At 34.8% G+C, this 16,430-nt stretch overlaps 1 protein-coding gene across 7 annotated transcripts in view; it reads left to right on the forward strand.

Annotated features, from left to right (window-relative positions):
* WRN (WRN RecQ like helicase) overlaps positions 1 to 12,538 on the forward strand; it is a 186,284-nt gene extending 173,746 nt beyond the window's left edge. For 6 of the 7 annotated variants that reach the window (XM_058290102.1, XM_058290105.1, XM_071212637.1 and 3 more), the window contains exons 32-35: positions 521 to 683; positions 7,035 to 7,243; positions 9,354 to 9,485; positions 11,804 to 12,538. In XM_058290102.1, coding sequence (XP_058146085.1) covers positions 521 to 683; positions 7,035 to 7,243; positions 9,354 to 9,485; positions 11,804 to 11,923 — 624 coding nt within the window. In that variant the 3' untranslated portion in view covers positions 11,924 to 12,538. The remainder of the gene's footprint in view (positions 1 to 520; positions 684 to 7,034; positions 7,244 to 9,353; positions 9,486 to 11,803) is intronic. The other variant, XR_011647751.1, reaches the window with a different exon arrangement.
* The last annotated feature ends 3,892 nt before the right edge of the window (positions 12,539 to 16,430 follow it).

A 16,430-nucleotide genomic window follows, 5' to 3' on the forward strand; every position in this document is an offset into this window, starting at 1 on the left:
GTGCAGCGCCACTCCTGGGTGGGCTGCACTTTTCTTCATGTGGGGTGGCTCTCCTTGCAGAGCGTGTGTGGGCCTCCCCTATGCCAGGGGTGCCCCTGCATGCACGGCACTCCTTGTACAAGGCAGCACTGCACGTGGGCCAGCTCACCACACAGGTCAGGAGACCCTGGGTATCGAACCCTGGACCCTGCATATGGAAGGCGGATGCTCTATCAGTTGAGCCATGGCCACTTCCCTAATAGGCTTTTAAAGTGAATAATTAGAGAGAGATGAGATTGAACTCTAAGCCAAAGCTGAGTGATTTTGTTTTATCCAATATAATAAGTATTTTAAAAACTATACCCTGTGGAGTCCTATGAGGGAGGTAATTTTTAAGAAATAGTTAAAATGAAAAATTTAAGTGAGGTTTAGTTGAATATTTCTTTCTGAGTAAACAATTACTATCTGAAGGTGTTGGGCATTTCCATACAGTACAGTGAACTTTTAAAAACCCATTGGTTCCTTGGTGTTATTTCTCTAGAACAGGATCGCTGAGAACAGGACTCTGCCTGTCGTCACAGTTGGCATGCACTTGTCCCAGGCAGTGAAAGCTGGCTTCCCACTTGACACGGCGCGGGCGGGCCTGACTCCAGAAGTTCAGAAGCTTATTGCTGATGTGATCCGAAACCCTCCCGTCAACTCAGGTGATCAGCGTGGCCCTCTTCTGTGGCCTTAATAACCGAAAACATTGGGCCCACATGAAGTAAACAAGTAATCCACTAATTTTTTTTTACTTGAACAGCATTAACTTTTTATGCTACCATAAGAACCTTAATTTTGCAATCATTCTGTTTTAGAAAAAGAATCTTTCTAGCCCATTAGTGCTCAGGAAACTGTACCGAGACATTCTTATTCTCCTTTTTAGTTTCATGTTTCTGCACCCACCCCAAAAGAACATGCTATTTTTCACATTTCTACCTCATCACTTGAAAAAGCACATTTTCTCCATATTCACTTCCAGGAGCTTATGACTGAGTTTTTTTCCTAAACCTTTATAGTTTCTTATCATTTGTTTGCAATGAACACAGTCAGTGAACGTATCAGGTACTGTGAAGTTGAAGAGATGAGCCAAGATCTGCAGTCCCCACTCCTAGAAAGATTTCCTTCTTGTCACTTTGCTCTAGAACCTCAACTCTGCTCGTTTAGATCCAGCCTCTTTGCTTGCCCTGCACATTTTTTTTCATCTATTTTTAAATTACAATCTGTGTAATACAGAAGTAAAGGTTCACTAGAGGATTTCCCCCCTAAATGTGCACATATAAATTGGGTGTGTTATAATTCAGTATATTTGATAAGGACTAATCAGTGGCCATATAAAATCCTTATCTTCAAAGCTGCAATGCACATAATTAGTTTTTATTACCTCAAACTCTTTCCCACTTGAGAACAACTATAAAATTCCCCCCAAGAATTTGGAAAGATGGGAAATAAGATCACCCTCTAAAAGCAAAAGCACTGTGTACTTAATTGATCAGAACAAAGACCTCCAAGTTACCTTACAAGGCAGCATTATTCCTAGGCTTGAGCAAGACTTTACTGAAGGTCTAAAGAAAGAACATCTCCCTCACTTCCACTGATCAACAGTGGAAACACTGGGAAAGGAGAGCCGCAGAGGCATAATGGGCAGTGCTCATCTAAGTTATGTCCCAGGAAAGGGACTGGTGGCCAGTGAGATATCAAGTATATTAGAGGCCAGTTGGTAAGTTAAGTCAATCTCTTAATTGAGCAAGAGTCCTTACAACCAATTTTGCTTCTATATCACTCCTACTTTCTGGTTATAATTTGATTTTCTGTATAGATCTGCCTATAGGAAATCATACAGTAGTCATGCTAATTTAGTATTTATCTGTGTGATAGTTGTGACTTTATCATTGTAAATTATTAATACATTGGCATTTTGCAAACTTAGTTAAATGTGACTCTGCTGGGGTTAAATTAGGTTTTTAAATCAGTAAGGCTGAAGGCCAGATCCTGAACTGTATGAAATATTCGGGGTGTAACTTACCTGTGAGTCATCTTAAGAGAAAGCTAGGAAACTCTCCTATGACATTCCAGTCTTTCTAACTTCAGCAGCCATTTTGCTAGTAATTCATGCAGAGGAAGAAAAACAGTAATTGCTTTGGAGACGTAGAATTGTGGTTTTATATAAATCTCTGTTCTTCAATGCAAAATGAAACAGTATTTTTAGGGAAAGTCAAAGACTTAGATATCTTCTTAATCTTCAAAACTATGGACTTAATTTTTCCTTCATAAACATGTCATCTCTCAACTGGGGCAGCGGGGGAGGTGGGAAGGGGAGAGAAATAAATAAAAAATCTTAAAAAAAAAAAAACCACAAAAAACATGTCATCTCTCAAGACACACAGAAACGTGCCCTTTGATGAAATGTTGGTTAGTTTATGTGGTTTATGTAGTTTCTTTTTTTCTCTGAAAGTTTGTGTGGTTTCTCTTTTTTTTTCTTTTTATTGTTAATGTCATTTGGCCACTCTTACATCCTGAAAACTGACAGATAGTGTAGCATAGTTGGTAAGAGCAGAGGCTTTGGCAGACTGCCCAATTTCCGTGAGCCTTAGTTTCCTCATTTGTAAAATAGGAGGGATGATATTGCCTCTCCCATATAATGGCAAAAGATTGCACTTAAAGCACTGGCATGTAGTAAGCATTTAGTAAATGGTGATAATAGTGATGCAAAATTTGATGTGATGACTACTGAAGAGGTATACAGTAAGATCTTATCACTCAGCCTCTGGATATGATTCCTTTCATACTCTACTTTTTAGTAGCTAATTAAGAAATCATGATATACTAAGTAAGCATATAAAAAGAAGGTTCTAAAACTGTATTTTATATAAATATTCCATTTTAAGACTGCAAGAAGGTTATAGTTATCTTTTTTTTTCTTTCTACGTACCATAGAATTGTTGGGCAAATATTCTTGGATGGCATAATATAGATGTTCTTTTGGCAGGCAAGATGGTAGAGGACAATTTAAGGTTATATTATTCAGTCAGTTACTGACACTCTATTCTATTGGATGTGGAAAAGAATTGAGGTGCTGTTAATTTGCTTTCTAAATCAAATAGTCATAAAGTTATAGAATTTTTAGATTTGGAAAGAAAATTAAATTTTCCTTTTCTGACTCCTATCCCATTTCACAGATGGGAATCTCAGGCCTAGAGAATTGCAGAAATTATTTTAATTTCATGTTTAAGGTCAGTGTCTAAGCAAGTTATCTTTTTTCCCTACTATACCACGTTAGAGATAGTTGTACTGCCAACTAACTTTAAAGAAAGAAATATGCAGTTTCTGATCCTGATATAAGAATAAGGTTGATATGCCTCTGACAAGTAAAATAAATTTACTTAATTGTATTCAATTTAATATCTTTATATGCAAAATATCTTTAAGTACTCAACATATTTCTAGTACCCTCTATATTCTGACATAGCAGTTTCAATTTCTGTTAGATAATGTTTTAAATTTAAAAATAATAAAATCAAGCAGAACATAATAAACACGAAAAATTCTCTATTTATACCTGCACAACCTGATATCAGGGAGTTGTAGAAAACATTTGGAAATCATCAGCAACTAAAAAATTAGTAAAAACATTTATCTTTACCACCATACACAGTGTATAGCATTAAATAAATTTCTACTTAGAGATAAGTATTAAGTTGAATTTACAATGAACATGCGATTACTTTTAAACATACTTCTTAAGCACTTATTTCATCCTTTTGTCAATACACTGCGTTACATATAATATAAAAGAGTACATTATTATGACCTACTTCCAAAGCTAAAATAGAGGAAGTTGAGAAGGTTGTGACAACCATGAGCTGTAAATATTACTCCTTTTGGCAGTATATTTATGGTCTGAAGATACTATCTTTGATGTAAAACTTTGCTTTTTGACCCTTTATTTTTTCTGTGATAAAATACTCTTATGGTTTTTTTCTTACTGGAGAAAACATTGTTGGGTTATAAACAACAAGCAATGGAAAATACATATACTATGTAAATGATTCAGATATGTTATTTTCATATCTTATTAACTATAGCCAGATCATGTAATTCAGTGTTTTTGTGAACAAGTTTGACTGAAATTTAAATTTTGCACAATCTTGATTGAGGAATTTTCTATATTTTTATTATGACAAAATCTTATACCTAAAAATAGAATATTTATGAATTGAGAAGACTTGTCTATTTCAGGTATCTTCTTTGCTAAGTAGGTTTTGTCTTTGTTACTCTTTAATATTTAAAGGAATTTGATACCTTCTTATTCTTTTAGAATATTCTGAAAGACTATTCTAGTTTTTTTTTTCTGTTTATATAATTTTAAGTTTGTTTTGGAGTTGAGATTCTACCTACATGTAATAACAAAGTGAGGCCTTTAATGAGGTCCCTGACAGTATTTTGAATATTCTTTCTTCATGTGCATGTAACTGGAAAATTAAGAGTCGCTTTCAAGGGACCTGTCACCACAGTGGAGGTAACATGATCTCTGTAAAACACTGAAGCTGTGCAGCCAGGGTTCATCATTTAATTCTCCAGGATTATTTTTAGCACTTATTTGCTTGGAAAGTTAGGGTAGAATAAAATGCATTTAAAGCTAGATGCCACTTATTCACATATGTATAATATAGGATGGCTTTAAGATAGACATATAAAGCGTACTTTATTTTCTAAAGGGTACTTTATATGTCAAGAAATGTGTAAGTAAATAAATGAATTTTCTAATTATAGATAGAAGTTATATTCTAATTATATTATTGTAAGTTTAAACATTTATTAAATCATTAATGGTATAAGACCATAGGCAATTGTCTTTTTAGTATCATAATTCTATAAAATTAAGACATTCTAGTTTTAGAAGTAGATTGATTTAAAAAGGAATAACATACCTCAAACATTTTTTATTTTTTAAAAATAAGCTCGTTAACCCATGATACTACTGTAGTTCAAGATTATATGGATTTCCCCCAACAAATTGGTTTATAAATATTACATTTACAGTGTGATAAAATTAAGAATGTATAATTTATCCAATTTTAACTATCCACACAGGAAAATGAATTTAATCCAGCATAGTTGTATTAGTTGACCAGATATGGGAAAATTTTTGTCTCCTTCTTGTAGAGGAGCATTGGCCAATGGAAATATAATGAGCTATATAGGCAATTTTAAGTTTTCTGGTAGCCACATTTATAAAAGTAAAAACAAACAGGTGCAATTAATTTGAATAATATATTTTATTTAGCCCAGTATATCCAAAAGTTTTATGAGTTCAATATGGAATCTGTATAACTATTGAGATATTTTATATTCTTTCTACACAGCATATCTCAATTCAGATCCTGAATTTTAATTGGAAATACTTTGTTTGTATTTAGATTTCATAAAATTTACAGTTGAAAAAAGTAAATGAACATACCCCGGTTCTTCCAAATATGCTGAAAAGTTTTCCAAAAACCGAATTGAGTTATCAGTTTATTTTAATTTTAAATTAATTAGAATCATGCAAAATAAATTCAGTTCCTCAATCACACTGACCACATTTCAAGTGTTCATAGCAACATATGGATCATAGTTACTGTATTAACAGAACAATTCTACAGGTAGTTTGGCAATTTTATTTATCAAAATATCAACTGTGTCTAACCTGAGAGTTAGGAATCCTACTTCAAGGAATCTAGAAATTTGGAAAGGTATGGGTAATATGTTTTCTGTCAGAGCATATTTTTCAATGAAAAATTGAAGCCAATGAAAATCATCAAGTAAATTCTGGTTCACACACATAACTGAATATTCTTCAGTAATTAAAAACTGATGTCAATTGCTGAATTTTCTGTAGTATTAGGATGGCATAATGACCAAGGAACCTGTAAAATTTTAGTTTTGTTTAATAGATATGATAGTCACATTGCTGATTTTTATTATATGTAGAAATAATTTTGTCTTAGTACTTCCTACATCTTAAAATTTTAAAGTTAGGGGAAAATTAAGTGGTAATATATCCTAAGTGGTTATATAGCCCACTGTCCTACTTTCTATTAGCTGTGTGCTGTGTGATTTTCTTTTCCTGGCTTTTTAATTTTTTTTTCAAATTGCAGTGTTCTTGGGAAGTCCTGGAGTATCAAGATAAGATCTTTGGAGGACAGGAGTAATTTAAACCTGAAAAATATAATTAATTAAAGATCACCTTTTTGTCCTGGCATTTAAAAATACGTGGTCTGATAGGTAATAGGAATTGGATATTAGATATGTAATGTTACCAATTTTATAAATCACATACAGATGAGTGAATAGATTCTAAACTGCTTACTTTTACCTATTCTAAAGCACTATATTGGAAGGAAATGTGTGAAACATAAATGGTCTGTGTGTATTGAGATTGCTACAAAGTTTTAGTTGTGAAGAAATTGACACAGTCTGATCAGTTTGGTTGAGTCATAAAAAAACTAAAAGTTCCTTGCTTCTGAAAATAAGACATGTCTTCAGAAATGCTCATCTAGTTAATGTGCATTTTAAATAATTGATTTCTTCTATCATGCTATAATAGTCATTGAAAATATTCTTTTTATTAGCATCTTATTTACAAGTATAATTAGCTTCCATTTTAAGCATGATTTCTTTACAAAGAATTTATTTGTAATTGATGTTTGAAATTTGAAGCAAATTTTCCTTTAGAAACAATGTTGGGAAAGGTTGTTTAGATTCTCTGGGTAACCTATAAAAAGATAGCTTGCAACCTAATTTATGCTGGCCTGGCTTTGTCTTGGAGGCAAGGAGTTCAGTTAGTGTACTGAGAGAGGCACATGATTTCACTCTAGTTCATTCTCTAGGACTACAAGCATTTGAAAGAAGAAAATTTTCTTTGGCAATTTTCCTCCTTTTCTTCAAAATATTCTATTACCATTTCTATCTCATTGGTTTTCTAAAATGATTTGCAGATCTATTTTACAGTCTTCTTTTTACATCATTTACAGATACAAATAAAATTAAACTAATTAGAACGTTGGTTCCTGCAAACATTGACACATACCTGATTCACATGGCAATTGAGATCCTGGAAAAAGATAGCCAACTGCTATCCCAGCCTTCATGTCATTCCAACAAAAAGAGATGTTTTCCCAATTCTGAAGAGAGCTGTTTAACTTCCAAGAGAAGCAAGGAAGAAGCAATCATTATTACCAAGGTGTTAAATATATATAGAATTTTCACAAAGTACCAGTTGTTCAATTTGCATATTCTGATACTAGAATGCTCTAGTTTTTGAACTGCTATAAATTCTGATAATGTTACTTCTTTTTTTTTAAAAGATTTATTTATTTATTTAATTTCCCCCCCTCCCCCAGTTGTCTGTTCTCTGTGTCTATTTGCTGCCTCTTGTTTCTTTGTCCGCTTCTGTTGTCGTTAGCGGCATGGGAAGTGTGGGCGGTGCCATTCCTGGGCAGACTGCACTTTCTTTCGCGCTGGGCGGCTCTCCTTACGGGGCGCACTCCTTGCGCGTGGGGCTCCCCTACGCAGGGGACACCCCTGCGTGGCAGGGCACTCCTTGCGCACATCAGCACTGTGCATGGGCCAGCTCCACATGGGTCAAGGAGGCCCGGGGTTTGAACCGCTGGCCTTCCATGTGGTAGACGGACGCCCTAACCACTGGGCCAAGTCCGTTTCCCAATGTTAACTTCTTTATCTGTTTGATTTCCTTTGCTTTTCATAAATCCCATCTGAAAAAAAAAGGATTTTTTTTTACAAAACAGAAAAGGGGAATATAGTCCATCTATTTAGCTTTTTACATGGAATGTTAGCTTAAATTTTACCTCTCTCTCATATTTATTATGTAGCCTGAGAAATTATTTTTCTATCACAGGTCTTGAAAATATTGGCTTTAAGCATATTGTAGTTAGTGTGCTTAATGAATATGAAAACAAATTCTTATATAAATATCCCCAAAGTTGCTTTGTCTATCATTCTGTCACTCATCATGGTATGACTGTTATTTGAATATCTAGGGCACAATGATAGTTGTTACTCATAGTGATAAGCACATCCTAATGTGCTTTTTCCCTTGAACAAAGAAAGATCACAAGTCCAATATTATTGTAGATGGTGTATTTTATTAAAATCAAATGCTTTGAAATTATTGCTGTGTTAGATAAACAAATTGTAATCAGAAAAACTATTTTTGACAAGATGTCTCTTTAAAAGATTGTAGATTTGTAATCGGACCTTCAGTATCTTACAGGTCTAAAAATCCCATGACTTTATGATAAAAGTTATGAAAACTCATCATTAACTAAAAAATTGTTTTCATTCCTAAAGGACAATAATAGGAATTAGTATTTATATTTGGAGATTAGGGATTCTGTTAAACTTCTCCTTAGAAATAAGGGAAACTGGTCTTTCCTATTTCTGTGTTTCTGTTAAGGTTTGGATATAGTCATGTCCTGGATAATCAAGTGAAATTTTACTAATTGGAATTCTTCACATTATTTGAATAATTGAATTTTGTATAAAAAGGTCATTAAAGAAAATATACTTTAGGTAGAGTCAGTGCAGTTTGGCTTCTGTTCCCAGCCTTTTTCCCCCTCTAATCTGTATAGATTATGCCCAAGACTCTCCTATATTTTTCCCAACTTCCTCTTATCAATACAGAAAAAGGTATTAATTTGTGATTTTTCTTGACTAGTGAAGCACATTTATAGGAAAATATTATTTTAACCATACATTAGCGTTTTTGCTTTTTCCCTAAGATGTAACACCTGACCAAGGGGAGCTGGATTAATAAAGGGGAGATAGAGTAATAGGTGTTTGAGCCGTGTATGGTATCTCTCCTTCAACTGCCTCCTAGTGTAGGAAGCTACTGTAGAGTTGCTGGGGACTGAGCCTGCTGGAGGCCTAGTTTCAGGATCTTTCATATGTTGACCTGGATTCATCCCACAGTCTACTTCAAACTATAATTGAGGGTTCTAATTAAAAATAATGTCCTTTGAACAAACCCTTTTTATTAATTGATATATTGTTATTTTCAATTCTATTATGTATTCTATTAAGGTAGAAGTTCAGTCATGCCTATGGTTTAATGAAGAAAGATTATGTCTTAGTATTGATAGTTTTGTTTTAAGATACTCAGAAAAAATGCCTTTTGGGTAATATTATTATGATCATAATTGTAAAAAGTAGTATTTTAGAATAATGAGAAAATTTATTAAGGTTTGCTTGCTTTGCATTGTTTCTTTGCATTGTTTTTTAAATAAGAAGTGGTACATGGCATAACTATTTTGTATTCCATAAAAATTTTAAAGATTGAAGGAAAACATCCTGGTGATTTCTCACTGCAAGACGAGAGTCACAGAAATTCACTGAGACTAACTTCTCATAATCAGCCATCAAATGATCCAGAAGTAGAAGATTTATTTACAGAATCTCATTCAAAGGTAAAATTAATTTAATAAAATATTTTTCATGACAAATACATCAGGTTTGATAGCTAATATGTTTAGATTTTTCTTAGTTATAGATGAAATTAAATGTGAAAATAACACATATATTTCTCAAATTACCTGTGTATGTGGGTACATATAATTAGCGAACGAGTTAATGCTTTTTATTCTCAACTTAATAGTAATAGTTTGTGAATGGAACGTGGAGGATTAGAAAGATGTAAACAGTGTCTCAAAATTTTGTTATGGTTGCTGGGAATTTTAGCCTTCTGAGAAGGAAGTAAGTCACTGGAAAGAAGTGGTTCTGAAGTGACTTAGACTTTATAATTAATCTCTCCTGATACTTGTTGTTGAGATGCAAAAGACACATTCAGTGTAAGTAAACATTTCCCCCCTTTTCTGAATGAAATAAAATCATTATTGTAGTTACAGAATAAAAAGTGAAGATCATATTCTGTAGAAAAGTTATAGAAGATGAAAGACTAAGTGACATTAGGTACCAGTTTAATGAGTGCTAAGGATAAATCAGGATGCATGTTGACACTTTGTATATAGTCTCATTTAATTACCACAATTGTCTAGTGATGTTATATGTATTCACATTTTGTGTGTGTGAAGAAACTGAGGTTTAGATCACATAGATAATGCCATATATTTAGCAACTGGTTCAATTAGGATTCAAACCTGGGTCTAACTGGTTTCAAAGTCCATGATTATTCCATTGTATTAGGCTTAGGTTTTGTGGTTTTCTTTTCCTGTTCTGCTGCTGTTCAGATATCTTGGTCTGTTTTGTTCTTTTACCTAGTTGTACTCTAGCTGGTTTTCTTGCTTCCAAATGCATTCTGGGGTTCACACGCTGTTGTAAGGAACTGTAGTTGTTTATGGCTACAGGTATTTTAATATTAAGATCTTTGGGTGGGAAGCATAGATATTTCTGGGCTTCCTTTATCTCTACCCAAATACGGTCATTTCTGTGCCATTTTATATCCCTAGTATTTCTTATTTTTCAGTCAAACATAATAGTATATTACAGTGTGTATAATCTTGTGTGTTCTTAAGGTCTTCTCTTCCCTGTGAGGAAATTAGTATCTGGGAACAATTACTATCTTAGTCTGGCATTTCTTTAACTTTTGCTAAAATACCCTTTTAGTCTTAATTGTTTTTTTTAATTAAAAGCTGAAACAGCTAACAATTTTTACTTTTTTTTCATAAAGTTTCACAATCTTCTGCCTAGAGTTTTTGCCTTTTTCCTATCCTTAAATATTTTGAAACTTACCAAACAAACAAACAAAAACAAACACATAATAAAACATAGCAAGCAGTTCATGAATAATATATAGATATAGCTTTTATTCTTGAAGTAGAATAAATTATATTCTTGTATCTTAGACTTAACAAGCACATTGTAACTTGGATGAGGCCTCCAAGTCCTTCAGATGCCTCCATTCCCTCAAGTCCTTCTGCTGGAGTCCAGAGTCTCTGTATTTCTGAGGATCTAGTACTCAAACTGAGATAACACAAATTTGTGCTCGTTTAGGCCTATGGAACACATATTGACTTAAAACCGTTTTATCTCTTTCGGGTGCAAATGGTATAGTTCATAACCACTGCCTCTTCTTAAATATTTTTTCAGGGACTGTAAACCTAATGTCCAGAGACTTCATTTAATGCACAAGCCCCCTAATTGTATGCAAAGTATTTTGCTTATCTACATTTATCCATTTTTCTGGAAAATGATCTATAGTTTTCAGCAGATGCTCAAAGTAATCTATGAAACACTTATTCAGCAAAGGTTTTTTGAGCATCTAGTTCGTCTTGGGACTATGTGAGATGCTGATGATAGTTGAGCCTCTCTTCTGTCATTCAGTGTAGACATTAGAAGTGATATTCTTTTTCGCATGCCTAATGTGTGTGTGTGTGTGTGTGTATGCGTGTGCATATGTGTGTGCATGTGTGTATACATGCCCAGGCAGATACCTTCCTCATAACATTAAATTCACTACTTTGGTCAGCTCAGAGTCAAATATTCCATGGGACATAGATCTAAAATGAGCTCTATTTCTTTCCTTTCCAGGTGAGTGTCTACACATTAGTGCCTAAGAATAGAAAATGGGATGACAAGTAATTGCCTAAAGAAATGATACAATGATTTTTTTCCTCTATTGACTTTTGACCACAGTAAATTCTATAGGTCTAATTATTTTGTTTTATTTGGTTGGGGGTAGAAGAAGTATATTCAGTAAATTGTGTTAGTTTTTGTGACACACATTCTCATTAGTACAAGTATTTTTTTCTTTTTTTTTCCCCTATAGATTTCTGCAGAAACCTCAAAGAGAAGATTACCTGAGTGGTTTGACAAGGGAAGCGAGACCTTAGGTGAAACCAGTAAGAAATCAATTGCCAGAACAAAAAAGAAGTTTTTTTTTAGTTAACTTGGCAGTTACCAGAAAAATTATGTATATCTTGCTATATTATAAGAGAGGAGAGGTATTTCATTTCTGAAAAGAATTGGATCAAATTTCAGCTAAAAAATATTCTAATCCCAAAGTAAAATTACCTGGTTATTGAAAGACTGGCCTGTTAAATCAGCCTTCTGCAATTTACATAAAATATTTGGGTTATCTAAGAACTTGAGAGTCTAAAATATTAAATTATATCTTTAAGATTCCTTTAAGAAACTGTGTTATCATTCGGTTTTCTCATCTCTTCATTGTAAAACAATGTATTTGGAAAATGTAATGTGCCATGGTTTCATGTAGTTGATTAGTAGTTGCATGATATGAAATATTCCTATCTTACCAAAATTCTGTTTTTGGAGACAATTGACTTTACTGTTTTTAGAATAAGCTCTTATAAACATTGTTAAATGGTAATAGTGGACCAGACAGTGAAAATCAAACATTACATTTTGGGTTACATGTAAATAGGGGGAAAGAATGTAACAAAGGTTACCAATTACACAATGCAACCACGTGCTTTGTATTTTATACAATATGTCTATTATTTTTAAATAATAAAACAATGGCCTTCATAATGAATATTATAAAGATATTTGTGTATGTATTTTACTTTCATTTGGTTAATTAATTACATTGAGTATCTTTATTTTTTTTGGATGTCAGGCTTTAATTTTTATATCTCTTTATGTTGCACGTATCACTTACATATTTAAAACCTATACTGTAACACAGAGTTGGATAACCTATAGTTAATAGAACTTTAAGCAGTTCACCATATGGTTTATAAATGCATCCCAAAGCCTTTGATGCATTGATTGTTTTTTTATCAAACAGTTCTGAATAAAGAAGAAATATATTTATTATATAAAAGCTAGAAAATTCAGGGACATGAAAAAAGAAAAAAACAATCTCCCTGAGTTCCACCATTGGATACTCTGTCCTGCCAAACCTTTTTATATTGACTTCTTTTCATTTGTTACATGAATAATACATGGATGAATTTCCATTGTAAACCATTCAAGCTATTCTTGAAAACATAAAATTCCCCTTGTTCTCATTTTCCCATGTCCGATTACCAACCCCTTTCAAGGAAGTAACTCCTTTTAAATAGTGATATATAGTTTTCTAGTCATTTCTTTGCGTATTTACATTCCTTTGGATATATATCTACACATACATTCTTATTATTTTTATTATAATTAGGATAATACTGTATGCAATGATCTGCAACAAACATTTTTTACTCATGTCATGAAGTCCTCTCCATGTCAGTAAGCGTTGGCCAGTCGCATTTTTTTTAACATCTACTTAAGATTCCATTTGGTGAATATACCATAATTCACATAACCTTTTTTATATTGGTGATTTTGTTAGTTTTGCCTTATTTCAGGTAGTTTCTAGAAGTGGAATAACATAGTCAGACATAAACGTTGTTAGTTATTTTTCACTTTGAAATATCATGGACATGTTTTTTCCCTGTCACCAGTCTTCCACAGAATCTTTTTTGTTGTTTTATATTGTAAAATTATTTTTTAAGTTTGGTCTGTGGATCCCAGCAGGTCCCTAAGACCCTTTTAGGAGATCTACAAAGTCAAAACTATTTTCATAATAATTCCAACATGTTATTTGTCTTTTGCACTATGCTGCCATTTGCACTGAGGGTGCAAAGCAATAGCGAGTAAAACCTTGGGCACCTTAGCACAAATCAAGGCAGTGGCTCCAAATCATGGATTTTATTATTTCTCAATTTTTGAATACATACGTTTTCAATATTCTGTGTGAAGAAATGTTAAGTATGCATAAAGCATTCATGCTGCGTAACAAAGTTTGATGGTTGTTTCAAGGAAAATCACTTGTTTGGTTATTTGAGTTGCTCATTGAATTAGCTGCTTTTGTCTTGGAAAACCATTTTTACCAAAAAGAATCACCGAGAGACAAGCTATGGTTGGGTATTCAGTCTTGGGTATTTGGCAGACATGCTTAAATATGAATGAAGCAGGCCTCTTGCTTTAAGGAAAAAACTGTTGGTATTTATTGCTAATGATAAAATGTAAGATTTTTTAGGAAAACTTAAAAATTTGGAAACCTTGCATCCACCAGTGTGTACTTGACAGCTTCCCAGTACCTAAAGAGTTTTCCAGTAAGTTGGGTGGAGTGATGGTTTGAAGCTGTAGGGACCCCAGAATAGTATGTTCTGAAAGTTAATCCATTCTGGTGGGTGTGGACCCATTGTAGTAAAATCTGTTAGTTGAATTTTAACTTAAAATACGACCCTCCTCCTTCAGAGTGATCTTTTGTTTGTTTTTTTTAATTCATTTTGTAAAAATGTTACATTCAAAAAATATGAGGTCCCATTCAACCCCACCACCCCCACCCCACCACTCCCCCACCAGCAACACTCACTCCCTTCATCATGACACATCCATTGCATTTGGTAAGTACATCTCTGGGCATCTCTGCACCTCATGGTCAATGGTCCACATCATAGCCCATACTCTCCCACGTTCCATCCAGTGGGCCCTGGGAGGATTTACAATGTCCGGTGATTGCCCCTGAAGCACCATCCAGGGCAACTCCAAGTCCCAAAAACGCCTCCACATCTCATCTCTTCCTGCCCTTCCCCATCCCCGTCAGCCACCATGGCCACTTTTCCCACTCCAATGCCACCTTTTCTCTGTGGACCTTGGATTGGTTGTGTCCGTTGCAGCTCTATGTCAAGAGGAGGCTCAGATTCCACATGGATACTGGATGCAATCCTCCTGCTTTCAGTTGTAGGCACTCTAGGCTCCATGGTGTGGTGGTTGTCCTTCTTCAACTCCATCTTAGCTGAGTGGGGTGAGTCCAATAAATCAGAGTGTAGGAGCTGAAGTCTGTTGAGGCTCAGGGCCTGGCTATCATATTATCAGTCCAGAGATTCAAATCCCCTAAATATATCTTAAACCCCAACACCAACTACAATTCCAGTAATGTAGCATGACAGTCTTGTGAAGAGATTCCCATCTGAGTCCAGTTTCATCACGCAGAAACACCAGCTCCAAAGAAGGGCCATCTGACATGGCAGTGAACCCCATCTGCCATGACCATAGAACCCGTGGGTCTCTTTAGCCCTCAAAGGAACCGATACCTGGGGTTGTATCTACTTTATCTGTCTCTTAGACTCTGCTCAGGTGTGCATAAGGGCAATCCTTCTAACAACCTCCAGACTCTTTTTTTAGAGACTCATAGCCACATAAACTCATTTCTCCTTTCCATTTCCCCCTTACATTAGGTCAAACAGCATTTTAAAGTCATGTTACTATATGTAGACAGGGATATTCTGCTGATCCGCATTGAACCTTTAATTCAAGGTCATTTTCTAGTTGCACCGAGGTAGTGATCCCTCGGTGCCAGGGAGGCTCATCCCTGGGAGTCATGTCCCACGCTGGGGGAAAGGCATTGCATTTACATGCTGAATTTGGCTTCGAGGCTGGCCACATTTGAGTAACATGAAGGCTGTCAGGAGGAAATTCCTAGGCACAGTGCTGCTCTAGGCCTTGTTCTTATTTCAGGCATATAGGCTCACAAGCATAGTCATTAGTATCATGGTCTCACTTTTGGACCCTCATTCCTTCCTGGTCCTTACCGTTGCACCTGGGGGACTGCCGCTGCTCCCCTAGGGACCACGACAGAGCACCCCCGGCCAGGAACCCAGTGCCCCCTCAGCTGTAGTTTTTAATTGTTGCCACTATGAGTATATCCAAACTTTACCATGCACCCTGGACATATGCCCTGTATAGCTCCCTGTCAGCCATATATCACCTGTCAGTAGTATCCTATACCAGTACTTCAGAGTGGTCTTAATCCTCTTATCAGAGTTCTTTATAAAAGAATGAAATTCAGATGAAAAGAAAGAGAACCCACAGAGGCAAGAAGCTGAAGGCAAGAAAACCTGGAAGAGAAGGGAAAACCCAGCAGACGCAGCCATGTGCCTTTGCACCTGACAGGAGCCCAGGATCACTGGCATCGTTCTTCAAGGAGAAAGCATCACCTGATGATGCCTTCATTTGGACATTTTTCTCAGCCTTGAAACTGTAAGCTTGTAAACTAATAAATTCCCATTGTTAAAAGCCAACCTCTTTTTATGGTATCTACTTGAGCAGCTTTAGCAAACTAGAACAGGTGGGATTAACAACTGTGATTTGTGTTGTTATATAATAATTTTGTCAACATTTAGAAAGTCTGCATCATTCAGGGAGTTAATATTTTCTGGATGACTAAGGCATGATGTTACAAAATCATGCACGGGTAGAAGAGCCAATCAAAGTACAAGATGGACCAATGTATTTTAATGTAGCAGAGCATGAAAAATTCATTGATATATTTTCAGATTCCCTACTGCAACTATCTTTAAGATTATAGTTTTCCAGTTTGGGTGAGTTTCAAAGAAGAATGTCCATAGTTATCTGAAAAGAATATTAAAACACTCCTCCCTTTTCTAACT

Source organism: Dasypus novemcinctus, chromosome 29, assembly GCF_030445035.2.
Source record: "Dasypus novemcinctus isolate mDasNov1 chromosome 29, mDasNov1.1.hap2, whole genome shotgun sequence".
NCBI lineage: Eukaryota > Metazoa > Chordata > Mammalia > Cingulata > Dasypodidae > Dasypus > Dasypus novemcinctus.